The sequence below is a fragment of the Aquarana catesbeiana genome, linkage group LG03 (assembly GCF_042186555.1).
Source record: "Aquarana catesbeiana isolate 2022-GZ linkage group LG03, ASM4218655v1, whole genome shotgun sequence".
NCBI classification, from domain to species: Eukaryota; Metazoa; Chordata; class Amphibia; order Anura; family Ranidae; genus Aquarana; species Aquarana catesbeiana.
The window spans coordinates 560,794,650-560,812,999 of record NC_133326.1 but is presented as its reverse complement, the minus strand read 5'-3'; the positions used below and the strand labels follow the sequence as shown (position 1 = coordinate 560,812,999).

At 45.7% G+C, this 18,350-nt stretch overlaps 1 protein-coding gene across 1 annotated transcript in view; it reads left to right on the top strand.

Moving 5' to 3' along the window:
- The first annotated feature begins 14,292 nt into the window (after positions 1–14,292).
- Positions 14,293–18,350, top strand: part of LOC141132850 (prostaglandin-E(2) 9-reductase-like) — a 126,247-nt gene continuing 122,189 nt past the window's right edge. Inside the window, exon 1 of the mRNA XM_073621771.1 lies at positions 14,293–14,601. Within this exon, the coding sequence (XP_073477872.1) occupies positions 14,323–14,601 (279 nt within the window). The 5' untranslated portion in view covers positions 14,293–14,322. The remainder of the gene's footprint in view (positions 14,602–18,350) is intronic.

The following is an 18,350-nucleotide window of genomic DNA, read 5'->3' as shown; positions in this document are numbered from 1 at the left end:
TCATCATTTTCTTATAGATATAATATCATGATCCCAACGGTCACCTGTAAGTATGGTATTGCAGTGGGTTAAGTAGTAATAGATAATACTATAATACAGCCGCACTATCATGCAGGTTTGTTTCAATTTTTAAACTCTAAATGACAATGTCACCATGTCACGCTAATATGGAATGCTAACATGCCATTTTTTAATGATATTGTAACTAATGTATTTATTGGCGTATAACACCCTGAAAATCAGGTACAAATAGCGTGTGCGTGTTATACGCCAATACTTCAATTTTAGCTGCCTTGGAGGGGACAGGGAGGGGGGCAGGATGAGTGTCATCAGATTACATACAGTGAGAATCCCGCCCCCTCCCTGTCTCCTCTAGGCTGCAGATGGCATTGATCAGGCTGCACTGATAGCAATGGTGAGGCTGCTGCATTGATGGCAATGGTGAGGCTGCTGCATTGATGGCAATGGTGAGGCTGCTGCATTGATGGCAATGGTGAGGCTGCTGCATTTATGGCAATGGTGAGGCTACTGCATTGATAGCAATGGTGAAGCTGCTGCATTGATGGCAATGGTGAGGCTGCTGCATTGATGGCAATGGTGAGGCTGCTGCATTGATGGCAATGGTGAGGCTGCTGCATTGATGGCAATGGTGAGGCTGCATTGATGTGGACTGATGAGGCTGCATTGATGGCACTTGTGAGGCTGCAGATGGGCATTGATCAGGCTGCATTGATGACAATGGTGAGGCTGTAGATGGGCACTGACCCTTATTTTGCTTCAAAGTTCCTTATTTAAAATTTAATTTTTTTTCCTGAAACTTCCCTCTTAAAATGAATGTGCTTGTTATACGCCGATAAATATGTGGCACTGAGTTTTATCCCTGATTTTTTAAAATAGTATTGCCGTGTTTTTTAGTATAACTGATATTGCTGCGCTATTAAGTCTGGTTCCACCTATTTCCATGGTTACTGGGCGTGTTCATTATCCAGTCCTCCTCCCCTGTATGGCATAATTAGCCATCAACAAGATAGCCACCAATGAAGCCTGAGGAAGGAGCACGCATGCTCCGAACGCAAAGCACTGCCCGCCGACCCCGTTCCCGGAAGTGACGACATCAGGAAGCATCGCTGATCCACGCTCCAGCCTTCCGGAAGTGCTGTGAGCATATAGTGCAACCGGATAGAAGCCGCACACTTTTTGGCTCTATACACCACCACAATGGATTTGAAATGAAACAAACATGTGTTTTGCAGACTTTCAGCTTTAATTTGAGGGTATTTACATCCAAATCAGGTGAACAATGTAGGAATTACAACAGTTTGTATATGTGCCTCACACTTTTTAAGGGACCAAAAGTAATGGGACAATTGGCTGCTCAGCTGTTCCATGGCCAGGTGTGTGTTATTCCCTCATTATCCCATTTACAAGGAGCAGATAAAAGGTCCAGAGTTCATTTCAAGTGTGCTATTTGCATTTGGAATCTGTTGCTGTCAACTCTCAATATGAGATCCAAAGAGCTGTCACTATCAGTGAAGCAAGCCATCATTAGGCTGAAAAAACAAAAAAAAACCCATCAGAGAAATAGCAAAAACATTAGGTGTGGCCAAATCAACTGTTTGGAACATCCTTAAAAAGAAAGAACGCACCGGTGAGCTCAGCAACACCAAAAGACCCAGGAAGACCACAGAAAACAACTGTGTTGGATGACCGAAGAATTCTTTCCCTGGTGAAGAAAACACCCTTCACAACAGTTGGCCAGATCAAGAACACTCTCCAGGAGGTAGGTGTATGTGTGTCAAAGTCAACAATCAAGAGAAGACTTCACCAGAGTGAATACAGAGGGTTCACCACAAGATGTAAACCATAGGTGAGCCTCAAAAACAGGAAGGCCAGATTAGAGTTTGCCAAACAACATCTAAAAAAGCCTTCACAGTTCTGGAACAACATCCTTTGGACAGATGAGACCAAGATCAACTTGTACCAGAGTGATGGGAAGAGAAAAGTATGGAGAAGGAAAGATCCAAAGCATACCACCTCATCAGTGAAGCATGGTGGTGGTAGTGTCATGGCGTGGGCATGTATGGCTGCCAATGGAACTGGATGAATTCTGAAGTGTTTCGGCCAATATTATCTGCTCATATTCAGCAAAATGCTTCAGAACTCATTGGACGGCGCTTCACAGTGCAGATGGACAATGACCCGAATCATACTGCCAAAGCAACCAAAGAGTTGTTTAAGGGAAAGAAGTGGAATGTTATGCAATGACCAAGTCAATCACCTGACCTGAATCCGATTGAGCATGCATTTCACTTGCTGAACAAAACTGAAGGGAAAATGCCCCAAGAAAAAGCAGGAACTGAAGACAGTTGCATTAGAGGCCTGGCAGAGCATCACCATGGATAAAACCCAGCATCTGGTAATGTCTATGCGTTCCAGACTTCAGGCTGTAATTGACTGCAAAGGATTTGCAACCAAGTATTAAAAAGTGAAAGTTTGATGGATGATTGTTAATCTGTCCCATTACTTTTGGTCCCTTAAAAAGTAGAGGCGCGCATCTTCAGTGGTCTCACGATTCGATTCGATTCGATACGATTATCATGGGAACGATTCGATTCGTTCCCATGATATCACGATGCATCACGATTACTGCAGATAGTTTTCATCAACATATTCAAGCAGTCAGAACTGAAGGATGGAAGGATGGAGGAGTCTGGGGATAGGGAAGAAGAAATCCATGAATAGGAAAGGAAGGATGGAGGAGTCTGGGGATAGAGAAGGAGGAATCCATGAACAGGAAAGGAAGGATGGAGGAGTCTGGGGATAGGGAAGGAGGAATCCATGAATAGGAAAGGAAGGATGGAGGAGTCTGGGGATAGGGAAGGAGAAATCCATGAATAGGAAAGGAAGGATGGAGGAGTCTGGGGATAGGGAAGGAGGAATCCATGAATAGGAAAGGAAGGATGGAGGAGTCTGGGGATAGAGAAGGAGGAATCCATGACTAGGAAAGGAAGGATGGAGGAGATAGGAACTAAAGGATGGAAGTGTCCGGGGATAGAAGAAATGAAGGATGGAGGTCAAGGGATAAGAATTGAAAGACAGTGAAATCCATGGATAGTGAATGAAAGAGTCTGGGGATAGGGAAGGAGGAACCCATGAATAAGCAAGAAAGGATTGAAGAATTTGATGAATAGGAATGGAAGGCTGGAAGAGTCCAGGAATATTATTCAATAGAGGAGTCTGGGGGGGAAGAGTGATAGAAACTGAAGGATGGAGGGGTCCAGAGATGAGAATGGATGGGACCTCAGATTGTTCAGGGTTGCATGAAATGGGGTTGGAGACTGAATGGAGGTGGGTGGGTGAGGGTGGTGGGCATTGGTTTGAATAGGGAGGTGGAAGAGGAATGGACAGGAGCCATGTCCGTCTGATGTGGAGTTTCGATGATCTGGGGTTAGTAATAGTGATCGGGAGCATTTTGAGACATATAGGGGGGTTGAGCGAGAGACAGTGGCAATTGAGGGAGGAGGAATGGGTTGTGGAGGATATCAGGCAGTTTGACAGCCAGCTGGGGAACATGCTGTCATATCTGCATTAAAAAACAAAATAAAGTAGGCACTGTAGGATTAGTTAGCAGCTAGCACATGGTGAATGTACAACCAACTACCCAGGGCCCTCTCCTCCTCCCCCAACCACCTTCTCCTTCTCCAAATGGCCACCCAGGGGCCCTCTCCTTCTCCAAATGGCCACCCAGGGGCCCTCTCCTTCTCCCTTAGCCACCCAGGGGCCCTCTCCTTCTCCCTTATGCCGCGTACACACGGTCGGACTTTCTATCCTACTTGGTCCGGCACACTTTCCGACGGACTTTGTCCGCCAGGTGCGCCGGACTTTAAAACGGACGGACTTGCCCACACACACCCGGACTTTCCGGCGGGCTAAGTCCGCCCGTCTTTCCGACGGACTTTCGCCGGAGTTCCGGCGGACTTTCAGAATGAACGGACTTGCCCACACACGGACAAGTCCGTTCATTTTGAACGTGACTCAGGTGCGACGGGACTAGAAAAGGATGTCAATCTTGCCGCTTTTATCGGCGAGATTGACACCTTGCGAGCCCCGTCGCGGGGCATACCAGGCCCTTAGGTCTGGTATGGATTATAAAGGGAACCCCCTACGCCGAAAAAACGGCGTGGGGTCCCCCCTAAAATCCATACCAGACCCCGATCCGAGCACGCAGCCTGGCCGGTCAGGAAAGGGGGTGGGGACGAGCGAGCGCCCCCCCCCCCTCCTGAACCGTACCAGGCCGCATGCCCTCAACATGGGGGGTAGGTGCTTTGGGGGAGGGGGGCGCCCTGCGGGGCCCCCCCACCCCAAAGCACCTTGTCCCCATGTTGATGAGGACAAGGGCCTCTTCCCGACAACCCTGGCCGTTGGTTGTCGGGGTCTGCGGGCGGGGGCTTATCGGAATCTGGGAGCCCCCTTTAATAAGGGGGCCCCCAGATCCCGGCCCCCCACCCTATGTGAATGAGTATGGTCACTGGGTGATGTTGACCACGCCCCCTAAAACGTCACAGTCCCAGCATGCCCAGGGACTGTGACATCAAAAGGGGGCGGGGTCTCCGCCTATATAAGTCACAACGCAGCCCTCGGAGAGCAGTCCAGCAGGAGAGAGCGTCGTGTCAACATCTGGGGAAGAGAAGCCCAGAAGCCCAGAAGCCCAGAAGTCCGGACCTCTGCTGGCAAGAGAGCTACTTGAAGACAGCAGAGGAGCCGGCCGAAGAACAGGAACACCGGGAGAAGAGAGCGGAGAAGAACCAACCGGACGCCGGGAGAAGATGAAGCGGAGGGACCCCCGAAGCCGGAAGAAGACCCCCGAAGCCGGAGGAAGATCCCCCCCCCCAGCTGTTTAATAAAATATTTTAAAAACCTGTGTAGTGTGTTTTATTACTTACACTTTTTCCCTAGGTGAATGGGTAGGGGTACCATGTACCCCATACGCATTCACATAGGGTGGGGGGCCGGGATCTGGGGGCCCCCTTATTAAAGGGGGCTCCCAGATTCCGATAAGCCCCCGCCCGCAGACCCCGACAACCAACGGCCAGGGTTGTCGGGAAGAGGCCCTTGTCCTCATCAACATGGGGACAAGGTGCTTTGGGGTGGGGGGGCCCCGCAGGGCGCCCCCCTCCCCCAAAGCACCCACCCCCCATGTTGAGGGCATGCGGCCTGGTACGGTTCAGGAGGGGGGGGGGGCGCTCGCTCGTCCCCACCCCCTTTCCTGACCGGCCAGGCTGCGTGCTCGGATCGGGGTCTGGTATGGACTTTAGGGGGGACCCCACGCCGTTTTTTCGGCGTAGGGGGTTCCCTTTATAATCCATACCAGACCTAAGGGCCTGGTATGCCCCGCGACGGGGCTCGCAAGGTGTCAATCTCGCCGATAAAAGCGGCAAGATTGACATCCTTTTCTAGTCCCGTCGCACCTGAGTCACGTTCAAAATGAACGGACTTGTCCGTGTGTGGGCAAGTCCGTTCATTCTGAAAGTCCGCCGGAACTCCGGCGAAAGTCCGTCGGAAAGACGGGCGGACTTAGCCCGCCGGAAAGTCCGGGTGTGTGTGGGCAAGTCCGTCCGTTTTAAAGTCCGGCGCACCTGGCGGACAAAGTCCGTCGGAAAGTGTGCCGGACCAAGTAGGATAGAAAGTCCGACCGTGTGTACTCGGCATAAGGGTTTGCTCACAGGGATTAGAGTAGGTCATCATCTCAGGAAAGACAAAGAAACTAAAGCTTAAAGTGTTTGTTACCCTAAAAAAAAAAAAATAGAAAAGAAAAAAAAGATCCTGTTCCTTTAAAACATGAATAATAACAGCACAGTGCTTGTGCCGTGTAATTTGGCCCCTTCTATCACCCAAAATACCTGGCTGATCCTGCCTGGTTCTACCCTCCCCTCTGTAAACACCACGGATAATCATGGCTGCTGAGCCCTGACACCGCGGTCAGTTTACGTGTCTCTGTCATCTTCAGCTTTCCAGTGTCCTCCTCTGTCCTCCTCCCCCCTCCCCTCCCTGCCTGTCAGCTCTGTGTGTGAGCCGCCCCTCCCCTTCTAGCACTGTTCCGAGCAGTATACAAATTGCTGCACACAATCACTGCCAGTCCCTCTGCTAGGATAACATGTAGTATATAGTGCATGCCATTTTGTAAAATTCTTCTTCTAAATATCTTATTTCTTCTCGCTGATCAGTGGTCACGTGACTGCCCGTCACTCTCTTCCTCCGATGTATGCACTACAGAGGGAGATCACATGCCAGCCCGGCAGATGTCAGAGGGAGATCTCGGCCCCTCCCCCCCTAGTATATACATTGGAGGAAGAGAGCGACAGAAGAAATAAGGTATTTATAAGAAGAATGTTACAAAAAACGGCTTACACTATGTACTACATGTTATCCTAGCAGAGGGGCTGGCAGCGATTGTGTGCACTGCCTTAAAGTGATTGTAAACCCTGTACAACCACTTTTACGTACAGGTAAGCCTATATTAAGGCTTACCTGTAGGTGCTAGAAATATCTCCTAAACTTGCACAGATTAGGAGATATCTACAATATACGCTTGCGCCGACGTCATCAGCGCATGTGCTCTTTAGAAAGGGCACGTGCCGTGACTGACATCACCCGACTCCGGCCAGTCACAGAGCCGGAGTCCGTGGAAGGAAGAGAGCTGAAGATGGACGCTTCAAGCCAGCGGGGACATCGGTGACATTGCAGGCTTCGTTTTCAGGTAAGTGACACATAATGAGCTACTATGCATAGTAGCCCATTATGCTTTAACTCTGCAGGGAAATAAAGAGGAAGTAAAATCTCTGGTGTTCCTGCTAGTCCATCTGCTTTCCTGTTAGAAAAAAACTTTCCACACTAGGCAGGAGAGCACACTGTGGACAGTTCTCTAGCTATGCTGAGAACTCCAATGACCAAAATTGTCCTGACCCACCCCCCGCACAGCCTTTCACTGGGAAGGTCAGTGTCCTGCTGCTTCTCCTTCCCCCAGCACTTATTCAGCTGAGAACAGAAGGAACAAAGGGAATGTGATCACTTATAAAAAAGGGAAAAATAGGTATTTATAATGTTCTTTTTATATTTATACACTACTACTATGTTTACCTATCATTTCAATTTTAAACTGAATGGGTTGTTTTACAAGGTGATCGTTTATAATCACTTTAAAGCTTTTTAAAAGTGAAGTGTAGCCAGGTGCTGGCTAACTTTGCTTGTGTCATCGTGGGTCATTCTGTAACACCAGCTGCAGAAGGCCTGTTTCCCTCTAGTGTTCAGCCTGGACACTGTGTCATCATCTCCTGAATGCAGAGCAAGCAGAGACCACATCTGAGAGCAAGGGATCATGGGATATGTGGTCCGAGGAGCCTGGATTTAAATTGGAGCCAGACTGCTGCAGACTACAAGTTCCAGCGGGCTGGGAGAGAGAGAAAAACTCTGGATAAGGGTATAATTAGCCTGATCCGGCCTTTTTCTTGGGACCACAGCCTTCAGCTGAGAGTGGAGACATGGCCGCTCCGGGGAATGCGAGCAGGCGCTGCGGCCTAGGCAGCGGGGAGAGTCTCCAGCGAGTAAGTGAGCAGATCCAACATTACATCATCACCAGTACAGACACAGCTGAATACCAGCGTCACTAGGTGCATAGCCAGGCACCCTTCTCCATACCTCCCAACATTTTGAGATGGGATTGAGGGACACCTACTAACAAATGTATGTATGCATAGGACACGCCCCCTGATACACCCCCTTAAAGGAGAATTAACAAAAAAAAGGTTAATTAAATCCACAAGGACTTTTTTTTAACCACTACTATTCCTTTATATTGGCTTTTAAAAAATACAAATGCAGCAATTTAGAAATTGGATGAAAGGTTTAGCACTGGGAAACACTTTTTGAAACATAAAAAGGGCATTTTATATACAACTATATAAATTAGACCAAAATGAGGGACAAATGAGGTGGAATGAGGGACAGAGGGACAACGCTCCAAATTAGGGACAGTCCCTCCAAATCAGGGACAGTTAGGAGCTATGCTTCTCTGGTTACAGATTCTTCAAGAGCCTGTTCCGGGACATCACACTCCCTTGAGCCTTGGTATCATCAGGATCGGTGAGCGGGCAGAAACCCACCCTGTGTACACCCTACAGGACACTGCATGCAGACATCTTTATCCCATCTCTTTACATCAAAGCCTCAAAAAGGAAACACTTTGCACATGCTATTTTCTGTTGCTGGTCACCATTGCATAGCAATCCTTCTGGGCCCTTGTTAAGCTAGCTGAAGACACTGAATATCTACATCACAAGGACTCCTCCACTCTCCTTTCTTCTCTCGCCTAAAGGACTCTGTGCACAACATCTGCACTCTTTAAGGGGAACTCCACTCAGATATAAAATATTGCATTTCTTTTAACTTGTTTTATAATTGTGCCATAAACTTGTTGGGCCCGTGGCATCAGGATTTGAAGGGAACAGTCTGACATAAAAGTTCATTCTCTTCCCTTTTATACCTGGGGTTATATGTTCTTTCAGCACTTACTGGTTACTGCTGTTTGACTTATTGTGATTTTCTTTGCATTTCATACCCTTTATATATTTACCAAGGGTAGGAGTTTGACATTGAAAGATATCTGCCTAAGGTATTCTTGTTCTTATCTGCTTCAAGAAACTTAAGTAAAATACTTGTTTAGTTTGCTACACTCTGGTGTCTATATAATTGCATTATCACTTTGAAACATGTCCGAACCCAGGGTGTCAGAGGTGTTGGGAGGCTTGCAAGGTCAGGGCGACCGTTGGGGTCAGTCATCTTCCAGGGGCCCTCACAGGGGTGACGCTACAGAAGCTTTTCTGAAAAATTCTCTATAGTGCGATATTGCAGGATAGTTTTCATAAATTTACTGAGAGATCCACTTGAAAGGGCAACCAGATGTCAGTACTGCAGCCTTTCACCAAATTCCAAGTTCTGTTTAAAGGCAGTTGCCACAGTAATGGTGCCACCAGGGCCGGCCCAAGACATTAAGCTGCCTGGGACCAAGAATGAAATGCTGCCCCCCTCCCCCCAAAAAAAATCCTGCCCACCAAAAGGCCCCCACATTCATCATTTAATATCATGATAACTAAAGAGGACCTGTATATAGGATACAATACAATACATGTATATAGGAGTATAAAGAGGACTTGTCATAGCTCAATACATGTATCTAGGAATATAAAGGGGACCTGTCATGACTCTATACATGTACTGTATATAGGAGAATAAAGAGGACCTGTCATGGCTCTATACATGCACTGTGGATAATAAAAGTCTACACCCCTGTTAAAATGTCAGTTTTTTGTGATGTAAAAAAATGAGACAAAGATAAATCATTTCAGAACTTGTTCCACCTTTAATGTGACCCTATAAACTGTACAACTCAGTGGAAAAACAAACTGAAATCTTTTAGGGTTGGGAAGCAAAAATAAAAAACTAAAATAATGTGGTTGCATAAGTATGCACACCCTCTTATAACTGGGGATGTAGCTGTGTTCAGAATTAAGAAATCACATTCAAACTCATGTTAAATACGAGTCAGTACACACTGCATACTTGCCAACTGTCCCGAATTTCCTGGGACATTCCCGGGATTTAGACCTTTTACCCGTTTTTCGCGATTCCCCGCAAATATCCCGGGAAATCCTTGTTTTCCTGACTTTTCCCCACCGCTAGAGGTCTGTGGCCGGCGGAGACAATGTGTCCACCGGCCTCTTTTTTACAGAAATAAAAAAGGGGGTAAACTGCGCATCAGTGAAATCAAAATTCCAAATAGAAGTGACAAATGAATATAAATAAGAAAACAAGAGCTGCGATTTCCTAAATGTGACACAAACACACAACATAAATATTTATAAAATTTTTTGAACTCGCGCTAGTGGTACATAAATGAGTGATAAAGCATCGTTTTGGAACTAAATGCAAATGCAAATGATCATATATCCTGTAAAAGAATATGTGCAATATACAATAAAAATGACAAAAAAGCTGCAATGGATGTGCAAAAAAAGGAGAAAAAACTAAGTATTTAGTCCATATGTGAACAACCAAGTCCAAGATTAAAAGTGAAGGTCTTGACACCACAAGTGCCTGGGTCCACCACCATATAGAGAGTGACTGGAGTGACTGGCCGCTTACCAGAGACCCATGACCCCCTGTTACAGAGGGTCTGAGTAAGCTGAATCTTAATATTCCAGACCACCACAAAGCCAAGATGGATAGCTGGGATGGAGCTCAGGGACCTTGACAAGGAGGGATGAATCCACGAAAAACAGCAAAGTGATGTAACCATGTATGGAAAAGAAGGGGGGGGGCTCCAATAGTGTAAAATCTCAAGGTTTTATTAAAACAAATAAAGTATACACTCACATGTAAAGTAGAATATGCGTTCTTTGGAAAAACAGTCTGGAGCACCAGCCGGATGCTATTCCCTATGTGTTTGTTCAGGCGGACACGTAAGGCCCTCTTAGTCCTCCCTATATATTGGAGCCCACAAGGACATTGTAAGAGATAGACCACCCCTTCAGAACTGCAAGTGATGAATGTTTCAATTTCATATGAACGCATGGTACTGGTGGATGTGAATGCCGTGATCCGTCGTGTTCACGAACACATAGGGAGTATAAGGAGGGGACATGATAAGCATCCTGTTTCTAGACATTATGATCAGGTCCACGGAAGAGACCCCTCTAATACCTTATATGTGGGCATTGACAAGTATAGACCACATTGGAGAGGCCGTTCACTAATTAGGGAGATCTCTAAGTTAGAGATGTCCTGGATTTACAGATTAAAAAGTTATGTACCATTTGGCATGAATGTAGACACAGATGTGAATGCCTTCATCAACAATGCCTAAATGCAGTTGTCTGTGTTGTCTTTAGTTTTAACCTATGTAACCAGTAGCTCCCCTTTTTTTTTCCCCCCGCCTATTATGTATCAGTACTATGATTATGCTGAGAGTATACCAACCAAAGGTATTTATTGTGAAAGCCGCCGCTCTGGGTCCCACATATCCGGACCACCGGAACATTGCTGCAGACTATATTGGAATAAGGAACATGTGGGAGGAGTTGACCTTTGGTTTCTCCTTTTTTTTTTTTCTTCTGGCCCTTCCCTTCCAATTCCCGATTTTTCTGTAAATCCATCATATGTGGGTTTCACTGCTCTTAATTGACTCCTTTGGGTCTTTAGGTGCCAGCTTAATATAATCTTATCCAATGCATAATCCTTTTTTGGCCTTTTTGTTGGATAAATTGAACGCAGTTTACATATCCTCCACGAGGATAGTATACCATTCGTGGATACACGATTTTAGGTGTGTCTCCATGTAGTTTACACACTTTATATTTGCATATAATTTTTAACATTTTTAATGACCTTTCATAGTTTCGGTTTGACCTCTCTGGCAATATCTCTTTTTGCCAGATTTAGTTCAAACCAGATTTGAATATGATCTCATTCAGGTTGTATCCAATTAATATTTTTATATATTTTTTATATATTTTTTTATCTTTTGGGTACATCCATCCTTGCATTACAATTGTTTGCAAATATCAGGATGGCCACTAGGGGGTTTTTCCTTTTTGAATGACCCCCTAGACTCAAATTCTTTTGTTCCCTCGATTTGTGTCACGGTTCATGTCATTTTTGAATACCTTGATCTTTGTTGTGTGCATCCCTATTCGGATTTTGATATGTCCGTTCCGGGTTTGAGCGCACACAACTCTGATGGGACAAGACACATCACAAAAGATTTTTTGGCAGCTATTTCATGCCCAGACTTTGTGAGCCCAATAGATCTATATGGCCCACAGGTGCCCATGCGCATCCGAGAGGTTGTAATCTACGTTCTGGGATCGGTAGACGAGCCGCTGGACGCAGCAGCACGTAACACTGGGCTGAAACAAGGTTGCGCATGCGCAGTTGAACTAGCTACGCTTGCGATCCAGGTCAATGCGGAAGTCCGCTGCTATGGGGGAACCCAGAGTGAGGCTTGGTCTCTTTTCCTTTTACTATATAGGGAGGTGATTCGATACGCCGCCCGTGCCCCTAGAAGACGTAATTTGCTTACGAAACGCCGCGTAGGGCTGTGCGACATGATTGCGTCACCTCCCACCGATGTTGTGATACCAGCAGGACGGGCTGTCTGTGAGCATCCGGCCGGTGCTTCAGACTGTTTTTCCAAAGAAAGCATATTCTACTTTACATGTGAGTGTATACTTTATTTGTTTTAATAAAACCTTGAGATTTTACACTATTGGAGCCCCCCCCCCTTCTTTTCTATACATGGTTACATCACTTTGCTGAGAGCCGGATTCATCCCTCCTTGTCAAGGTCCCTGAGCTCCATCCCAGCTATCCATCTTGGCTTTGTGGTGGTCCGGAATATTAAGATTCAGCTTACTCAGACCCTCTGTAACGGGGGGTCATGGGTCTCTGGTAAGCGGCCAGTCACTCTCTATATGGTGGTGGACCCAGGCACTTGTGTTGTCAAGACCCTCACTTTTAATCTTGGACTTGGGTGTTCACATATGGACTAAATACTTAGTTTTTTCTCCTTTTTTGCACATTCATTGCAGCTTTTTTGTCATTTTTATTGTATATTGCACATATTCTTTTACAGGATATATGATATTTGCATTTGCATTTAGTTCCAAAACAATGCTTTATCACTCTATACGCATTTATGTATCATTAGCGCGAGTTCAAAAAATTTTATAAATCTTTTTTACAGAAGACCAGAACGGCGAGAACAAACAAGAGGCCGGGTGGCTGCCAATAGAAATTGAGTTGCGGCACCGCCCACCCCCCGCCCCGCTGACGGTCTGTCTGTGACCTGTTGTGGGAAAGGCCACGGGGCGGGGGGGTGGGTGGCCTTGCAGCTCAATTTCTATTGGCAGCCACCCAGCTGGCTCCACCCATTTTGTTCCACTCTGCCTGTTACTTTGTTCTGGTGTTCTGTAATGGCGGCGGGGGGATAACTGATGTAAGGGGGGCTGCTCCACTGGGGGATACCTGATGTAAGGGGGGGTTGCTCCACTGGGGGATACCTGATGAAAGGGGGGCTCCACTGGGGGATACCTGATGTAAGGGGGGCTGCTCCACTGGGGGATACATGATGTAAGAGGGACACCACTGGGGGATACCTGATGTAAAGGGGACACTGCTGGGGGCTAGCTGATGAAAGGGGGGCTCCACTGGGGGATACCTGATGGCTCGCACTGCTGTAAATCAAATCCAAATGACGTGGCTGCCGGGGGGCGGGACCGAGACACAAACTCTGTGTCTATGGACGCAGGGTGTATGAGACGGGAGCGTGCCCGCAAGGTAACCCCCTTTGGGAGAGAGCTTCCCGAGGGGGGTTAGCTATTGCAGGGAAGAGCTGAGAGAGCCGCCGTGGGACCCCAGAACAGGAGGATCGGGGTCACACTGTGCAAAACGAGCTGCACAGTGGAGGTAAGTACGACATGTTTGTTATTTTTAAAAAATTAAAAATGAACCTTTACAACCCCTTTAAACGTTATGGGGCTAATCATTCAACAGTCACCCAATAACTTCCTGCATAGCATAAATTACTAATTACTAAGTTGGCCATTTTTCTTTTAAGAAATAAATTGCCTCTGTGGCAGAACCAAAATAACAAAGGAAACTAAAATGGATAAACTGCAACAAATGGGGTAATACAAATCACACATCTGTGGTCCTTCCATACACCAATCTGCCTGATTAAATTTAAACTAGTGGCATACAGTATATGTTGCTATCTGTATCAAAGACAGTGGAAATAAGCCTCTCTACTTCTTCAGACCTGCAGTACTGCTTACCACCCTCTGAAAAGCAATCCACAGTGGATCTTTTTCTAGAGGGTAGAATAGCAGAGGCTGGCTGTTTTTTGGTTATTTCTTTCACGTTTTTTTTTTTTTGCATTACGTGATGCAACTGTAAGCTGCAGATTCGAGACAGTGCTGCTTGTCAAACTGTGCACCTTGAGTTAAAAGTGCCACAGCTGCAAAGCAAAGGATCGCAGCCATGGCATGTGTACAGCACTGTCCAGCTGTTATGTTACCGTTGGGGTGGGTGGATGGTAGAACTGCAGCTCAGCTGTCTGTTTTTACAACCCTTACCCCAACCACTCATTTAAAGAGCACTACCAGGCAACTTCTGACAACATTCTACTATTAACAAATGGGGTTAAAAAAGGTGTCTCTGTGTACAATGTGTATGTGAGAGGTTGTGTTAATCTGTGAGAAACAGTTAGGACATGTTGGCATCTGTTATACAAGTAGAAAATCACAGCTCCAGATCACATGAAGTAATTGTCAACAGAACGGTTATCAGAGAAAGTTCGGCCAAATGTCTGAGCCAAGAGGAGGAGCCGCTCTGGATTAAAGGTGACCTGCAAAACCCCAGGAAAAATACAATTTTTTGCAGACAGCTGTACGATAGAATAATCATGGTCTTGACAAAAGATTCTCGTGTCCTACTGAATGATGGCCACAAGATGCCAGTGGTCGGGCTGGGTACCTATGCCCCTCAGGAGGTAGGTACATTCAACTATTCTTGGCAAGCAAAGTATATACCGCAGCACAGTCATCGCCACCATTTTAAACTGTCTGGAGCTAACAAAATCTGGCAGGAATGTTATATTTCTTTTAGTTAAATGCGTAGTGCATACCACAAACTGATACTAGCCAGTGATATCATGCAACAGCAATACAAAGTTTGAGTAAATATGTATCAAGAATTTAAAGCCCAACTACAGTTTTTTGCAGTTGCTGGCAAGCTAAATCTTTTAAAGTTGACCTAGTATCAGACATATTTTTTAAATGCAGCATTCAGAGTAATGTGTCAGTTTAACACTTTCTGGTATTGCCTGTCCTAGAGATGACAGTACTTTCCTTGACAATGCCTCCATCTGCTTATCTCTTTACAAAGATGCAGCCATCTTTGTTCAGGCATCATCCAGGGTCTCCATCTGCTACCTGAACTGAGATACCAGCTCAGAGATGATACAATTATGTAATTCCTGGTGCCTGTGTAGTTCAAGGCTGTGTTTAAGAGACTGGGGAAATGCATCCTCCTTCCTGCAGCAGATTGATGACATCATCTCAGGAAATCTAAACACACACCCAAATCTGCAACACTGCTCCAAACCTACTATAGCCTGCCCCCCCCCCCCCCCCCCCTTGCATAAATGTGTTTTTAAAAAAGGCAAGAGCCGCACTCCACCTTAAATGCTTCATATTGTTTTATTCCATGAATGAATGCACACATTCGATCTCCACCCAACATATAACAAGCAGGGCCCTTATATTGTAACTGTACTGTTTGCCCTAACATTGTGAAGCACTGCGCAAACTGTTGGCGCTATATAAATCCTGTATAATAATAACATACCACACTTTAAATGTGTTTCACACCTAAGGGTTTGCTCACAGGGATTAGAGTAGGTCAGCATCTTAGGAAAGACAAAGACACTAACTATAGTGTGTGCTGGAAGATATGCGGGAAAAGGGGAACGTTTTTTAGTTTGTTCCCGAGGAAGATATGTTTGTCCTTAACCACCTGAGCGTGTGTGGTAAGTGATTCTGTTCGTGGACTGGGAGAACTAGGCCCCATAGTATTATTTTGTAGATAGTTAGGCTGTGTTCTTTATCTTCTTTTCAGGAGATTGCACACTCTACAATCAAGAACGAACTATATTATTGTACTGCACTACAGTGGTAGGCTGCTATTTTTAGTTTGAACATGAGGTGGCGAACAAGTCAGGGATGGACTTCTAAACTGTAGCTTTAAATTTGCCATTGCCTTAATTTGTTGCTATGAGTAATACCCTCGAGGGGGTGCTGCTCGTGTATTTTGGTGTTGTGTTCTTTTACAGATGTCGATGCACGATGAGGAAAAGAGCCACTACTGTGCTTCTGCAATTGTATTGCATACTTTCTACTGTGATGCATATTATACCTAGTCAGAGATAGGAATAGGATCATGTGCTAGATAATGGTATTGTCACTTGAGTATCTGGTTGACAGTGTTTGCTATTGTACTTCTGAAGCTCTGTAAAACTCCAAATTTATTGTGATTCTACAATTTTGTGATGTAACCTTCTTTTTCCCCTTTCCCATCCACTTTGTGTATACACAGGATACTGCGAGGACGAGTTCTTTTTGAGCAAAGGGAGAATGTAGGGATGTAGTTATTTCCTAAATTCTTTTTGCTGTGTATTGGTGATTTGTTAGTGTAGTCATAGTCAGCTTTGCTGTGTGCTGGCTGTGCACTCTAATGCCCTGTACACACAATCGGACATTGATCGGACATTCCGACAACAAAATCCATTTAGATTTTTTCAGACGGATTTTGGGCCAAACTTGTCTTGCATACACACGGCCGCACAAAGTTGTCGGAAAATCCGATCGTTCTGAATGCGGTGACGTAAAACACGTACGTCGGGACTATAAACGGGGTAGTAGCCAATAGCTTTCGCCTCTTAATTTATTCTGAGCGTGCGTGGCACTTTGTCCGTCAGATTTGTGTACACACGATCGGAATTTAAACGATCGGATTTTGTTGTTGGAAAATTTTATATCCTGCTCTCAAACTTTGTGTGTCGGAAATTCTGACGGAAAAAGTCAGATGAAGCCAACACACGATCGTAATTTCCGACAACACAATCCGATCGCACTTTTTCCATCGGAAAATCCGACCGTGTGTACAGGGCATAAGTGTCCAGTGATCATTCTCAGTCACATGCTCTGTGAGTGTTCTCCAGCAGGGTGTGCTAGAGATATGACTGCATTATAGATATTTAATACCTGGCCAATCAGCAGGCCTGGGGAGCTTGCTGTGCATACTGGGAGATCTATTAAATATCTGGGTCACTTCCTGCCCTTACTCTTTCCCTCCAGGGAATTCCATGGATAGGATGTCTGTGTGATCCACTAATCTATACCTCATGCCTTAGGGCCTAGAGTTATGGAGTGTTGAGGGATCTCCTGTCATGGGAGATGTCCCTAAGCTGCTAGCTGAGATGAAGTGCTACTGGGTGTTTGGGGAAGCAAAGCTGCAGTTGTCCTACCACAGGGATGGTGAGTGACCGACTAAGCTGGGAAGCAACACATGAACCTTCCTACTGCTGTCCTGCCTTGTATCCTAAGACTGAGAATACACAGGAATCTCAGTTGACAAGGAGCCACGTTTATGAGATGTTTTCCATCCAGCAGAGTTCTGTTACAGAAGGATTGATATTAGTGAGAAGACTGTGTGTGAGATCAGAGACTGTGTATTGTTAATGGAACCCTCAGGTATCCTATGTTACCTCCACCCTCCTTCCCACTCTTCATGCATGTTCATTATTAAAACATCTACATTGAAGATATTCAAAGTGACTGACACCCTTAATTAATCCACCACCACCCGGAAAAAGGACCCTGAGAAGGAATGTGCCTGGGACATTTATCACAGAGTAAATGGGTCTAGGACATTCACATGTACCTATTGGGCATCAGTAGAGCCAAATGTGCCAGGACCGGTTACCGATAGCGTTACACACTAACCTGTTTCCCCGAAAATAAAACAGCATCTTATATTAATTTTTGCTCCCAAAGATGCGCTAGGTCTTATTTTCAAGGGATGTCTTATTTTTCCATGAAGAAGAATATGGTACACATTTATTGTTGAACAAAAAAAAGGAAATGTATTACTTGTATACGGTACGGTAGTAGTTGTCATCACAAACCAGCATAACCAGACAAACTGTGAATCCTACGGTATCAAGAATTTCTTGTTACTACCATTATTTCCATGTACAACAATCTATGGTACATATACTCATATTTACCGGTATGAACACAAAGTAAGATTTATTCATTGACAGTCATGTCATCATCTTCGGGAACATCATCATAACAATACAAACAATGAATTTCCTGGTGAATTTCTTGTGACTCCATTTCTTTCAGAATCAGTGGACCAAATCTCTCATGTTTAGCAATTGCACTGTCCTTAACCACTTGCCGACCGCCTCACGACGATATACGTCGGCAGAATGGCACGGGCAGGCAGAATCACGTACCTGTACGTGATCTGCCTCCCGCGGGCGGGGGGGTCCCACCGGACCCCCCCCCCCGGTGCCCAAGGCGGTTGGCTTTGGTCTGGGAGTGATGAGAGGTGAGGGGGAGACCATCCGTTCGTGGCCCCCCCTCGCGATCGCTCCCAGCCAATGAGAATCTTCCTTTGCTGCTGTATGCTAAACAGCAGCAAAGGAAATGATGTCATCTCTCCTCGGCTCAG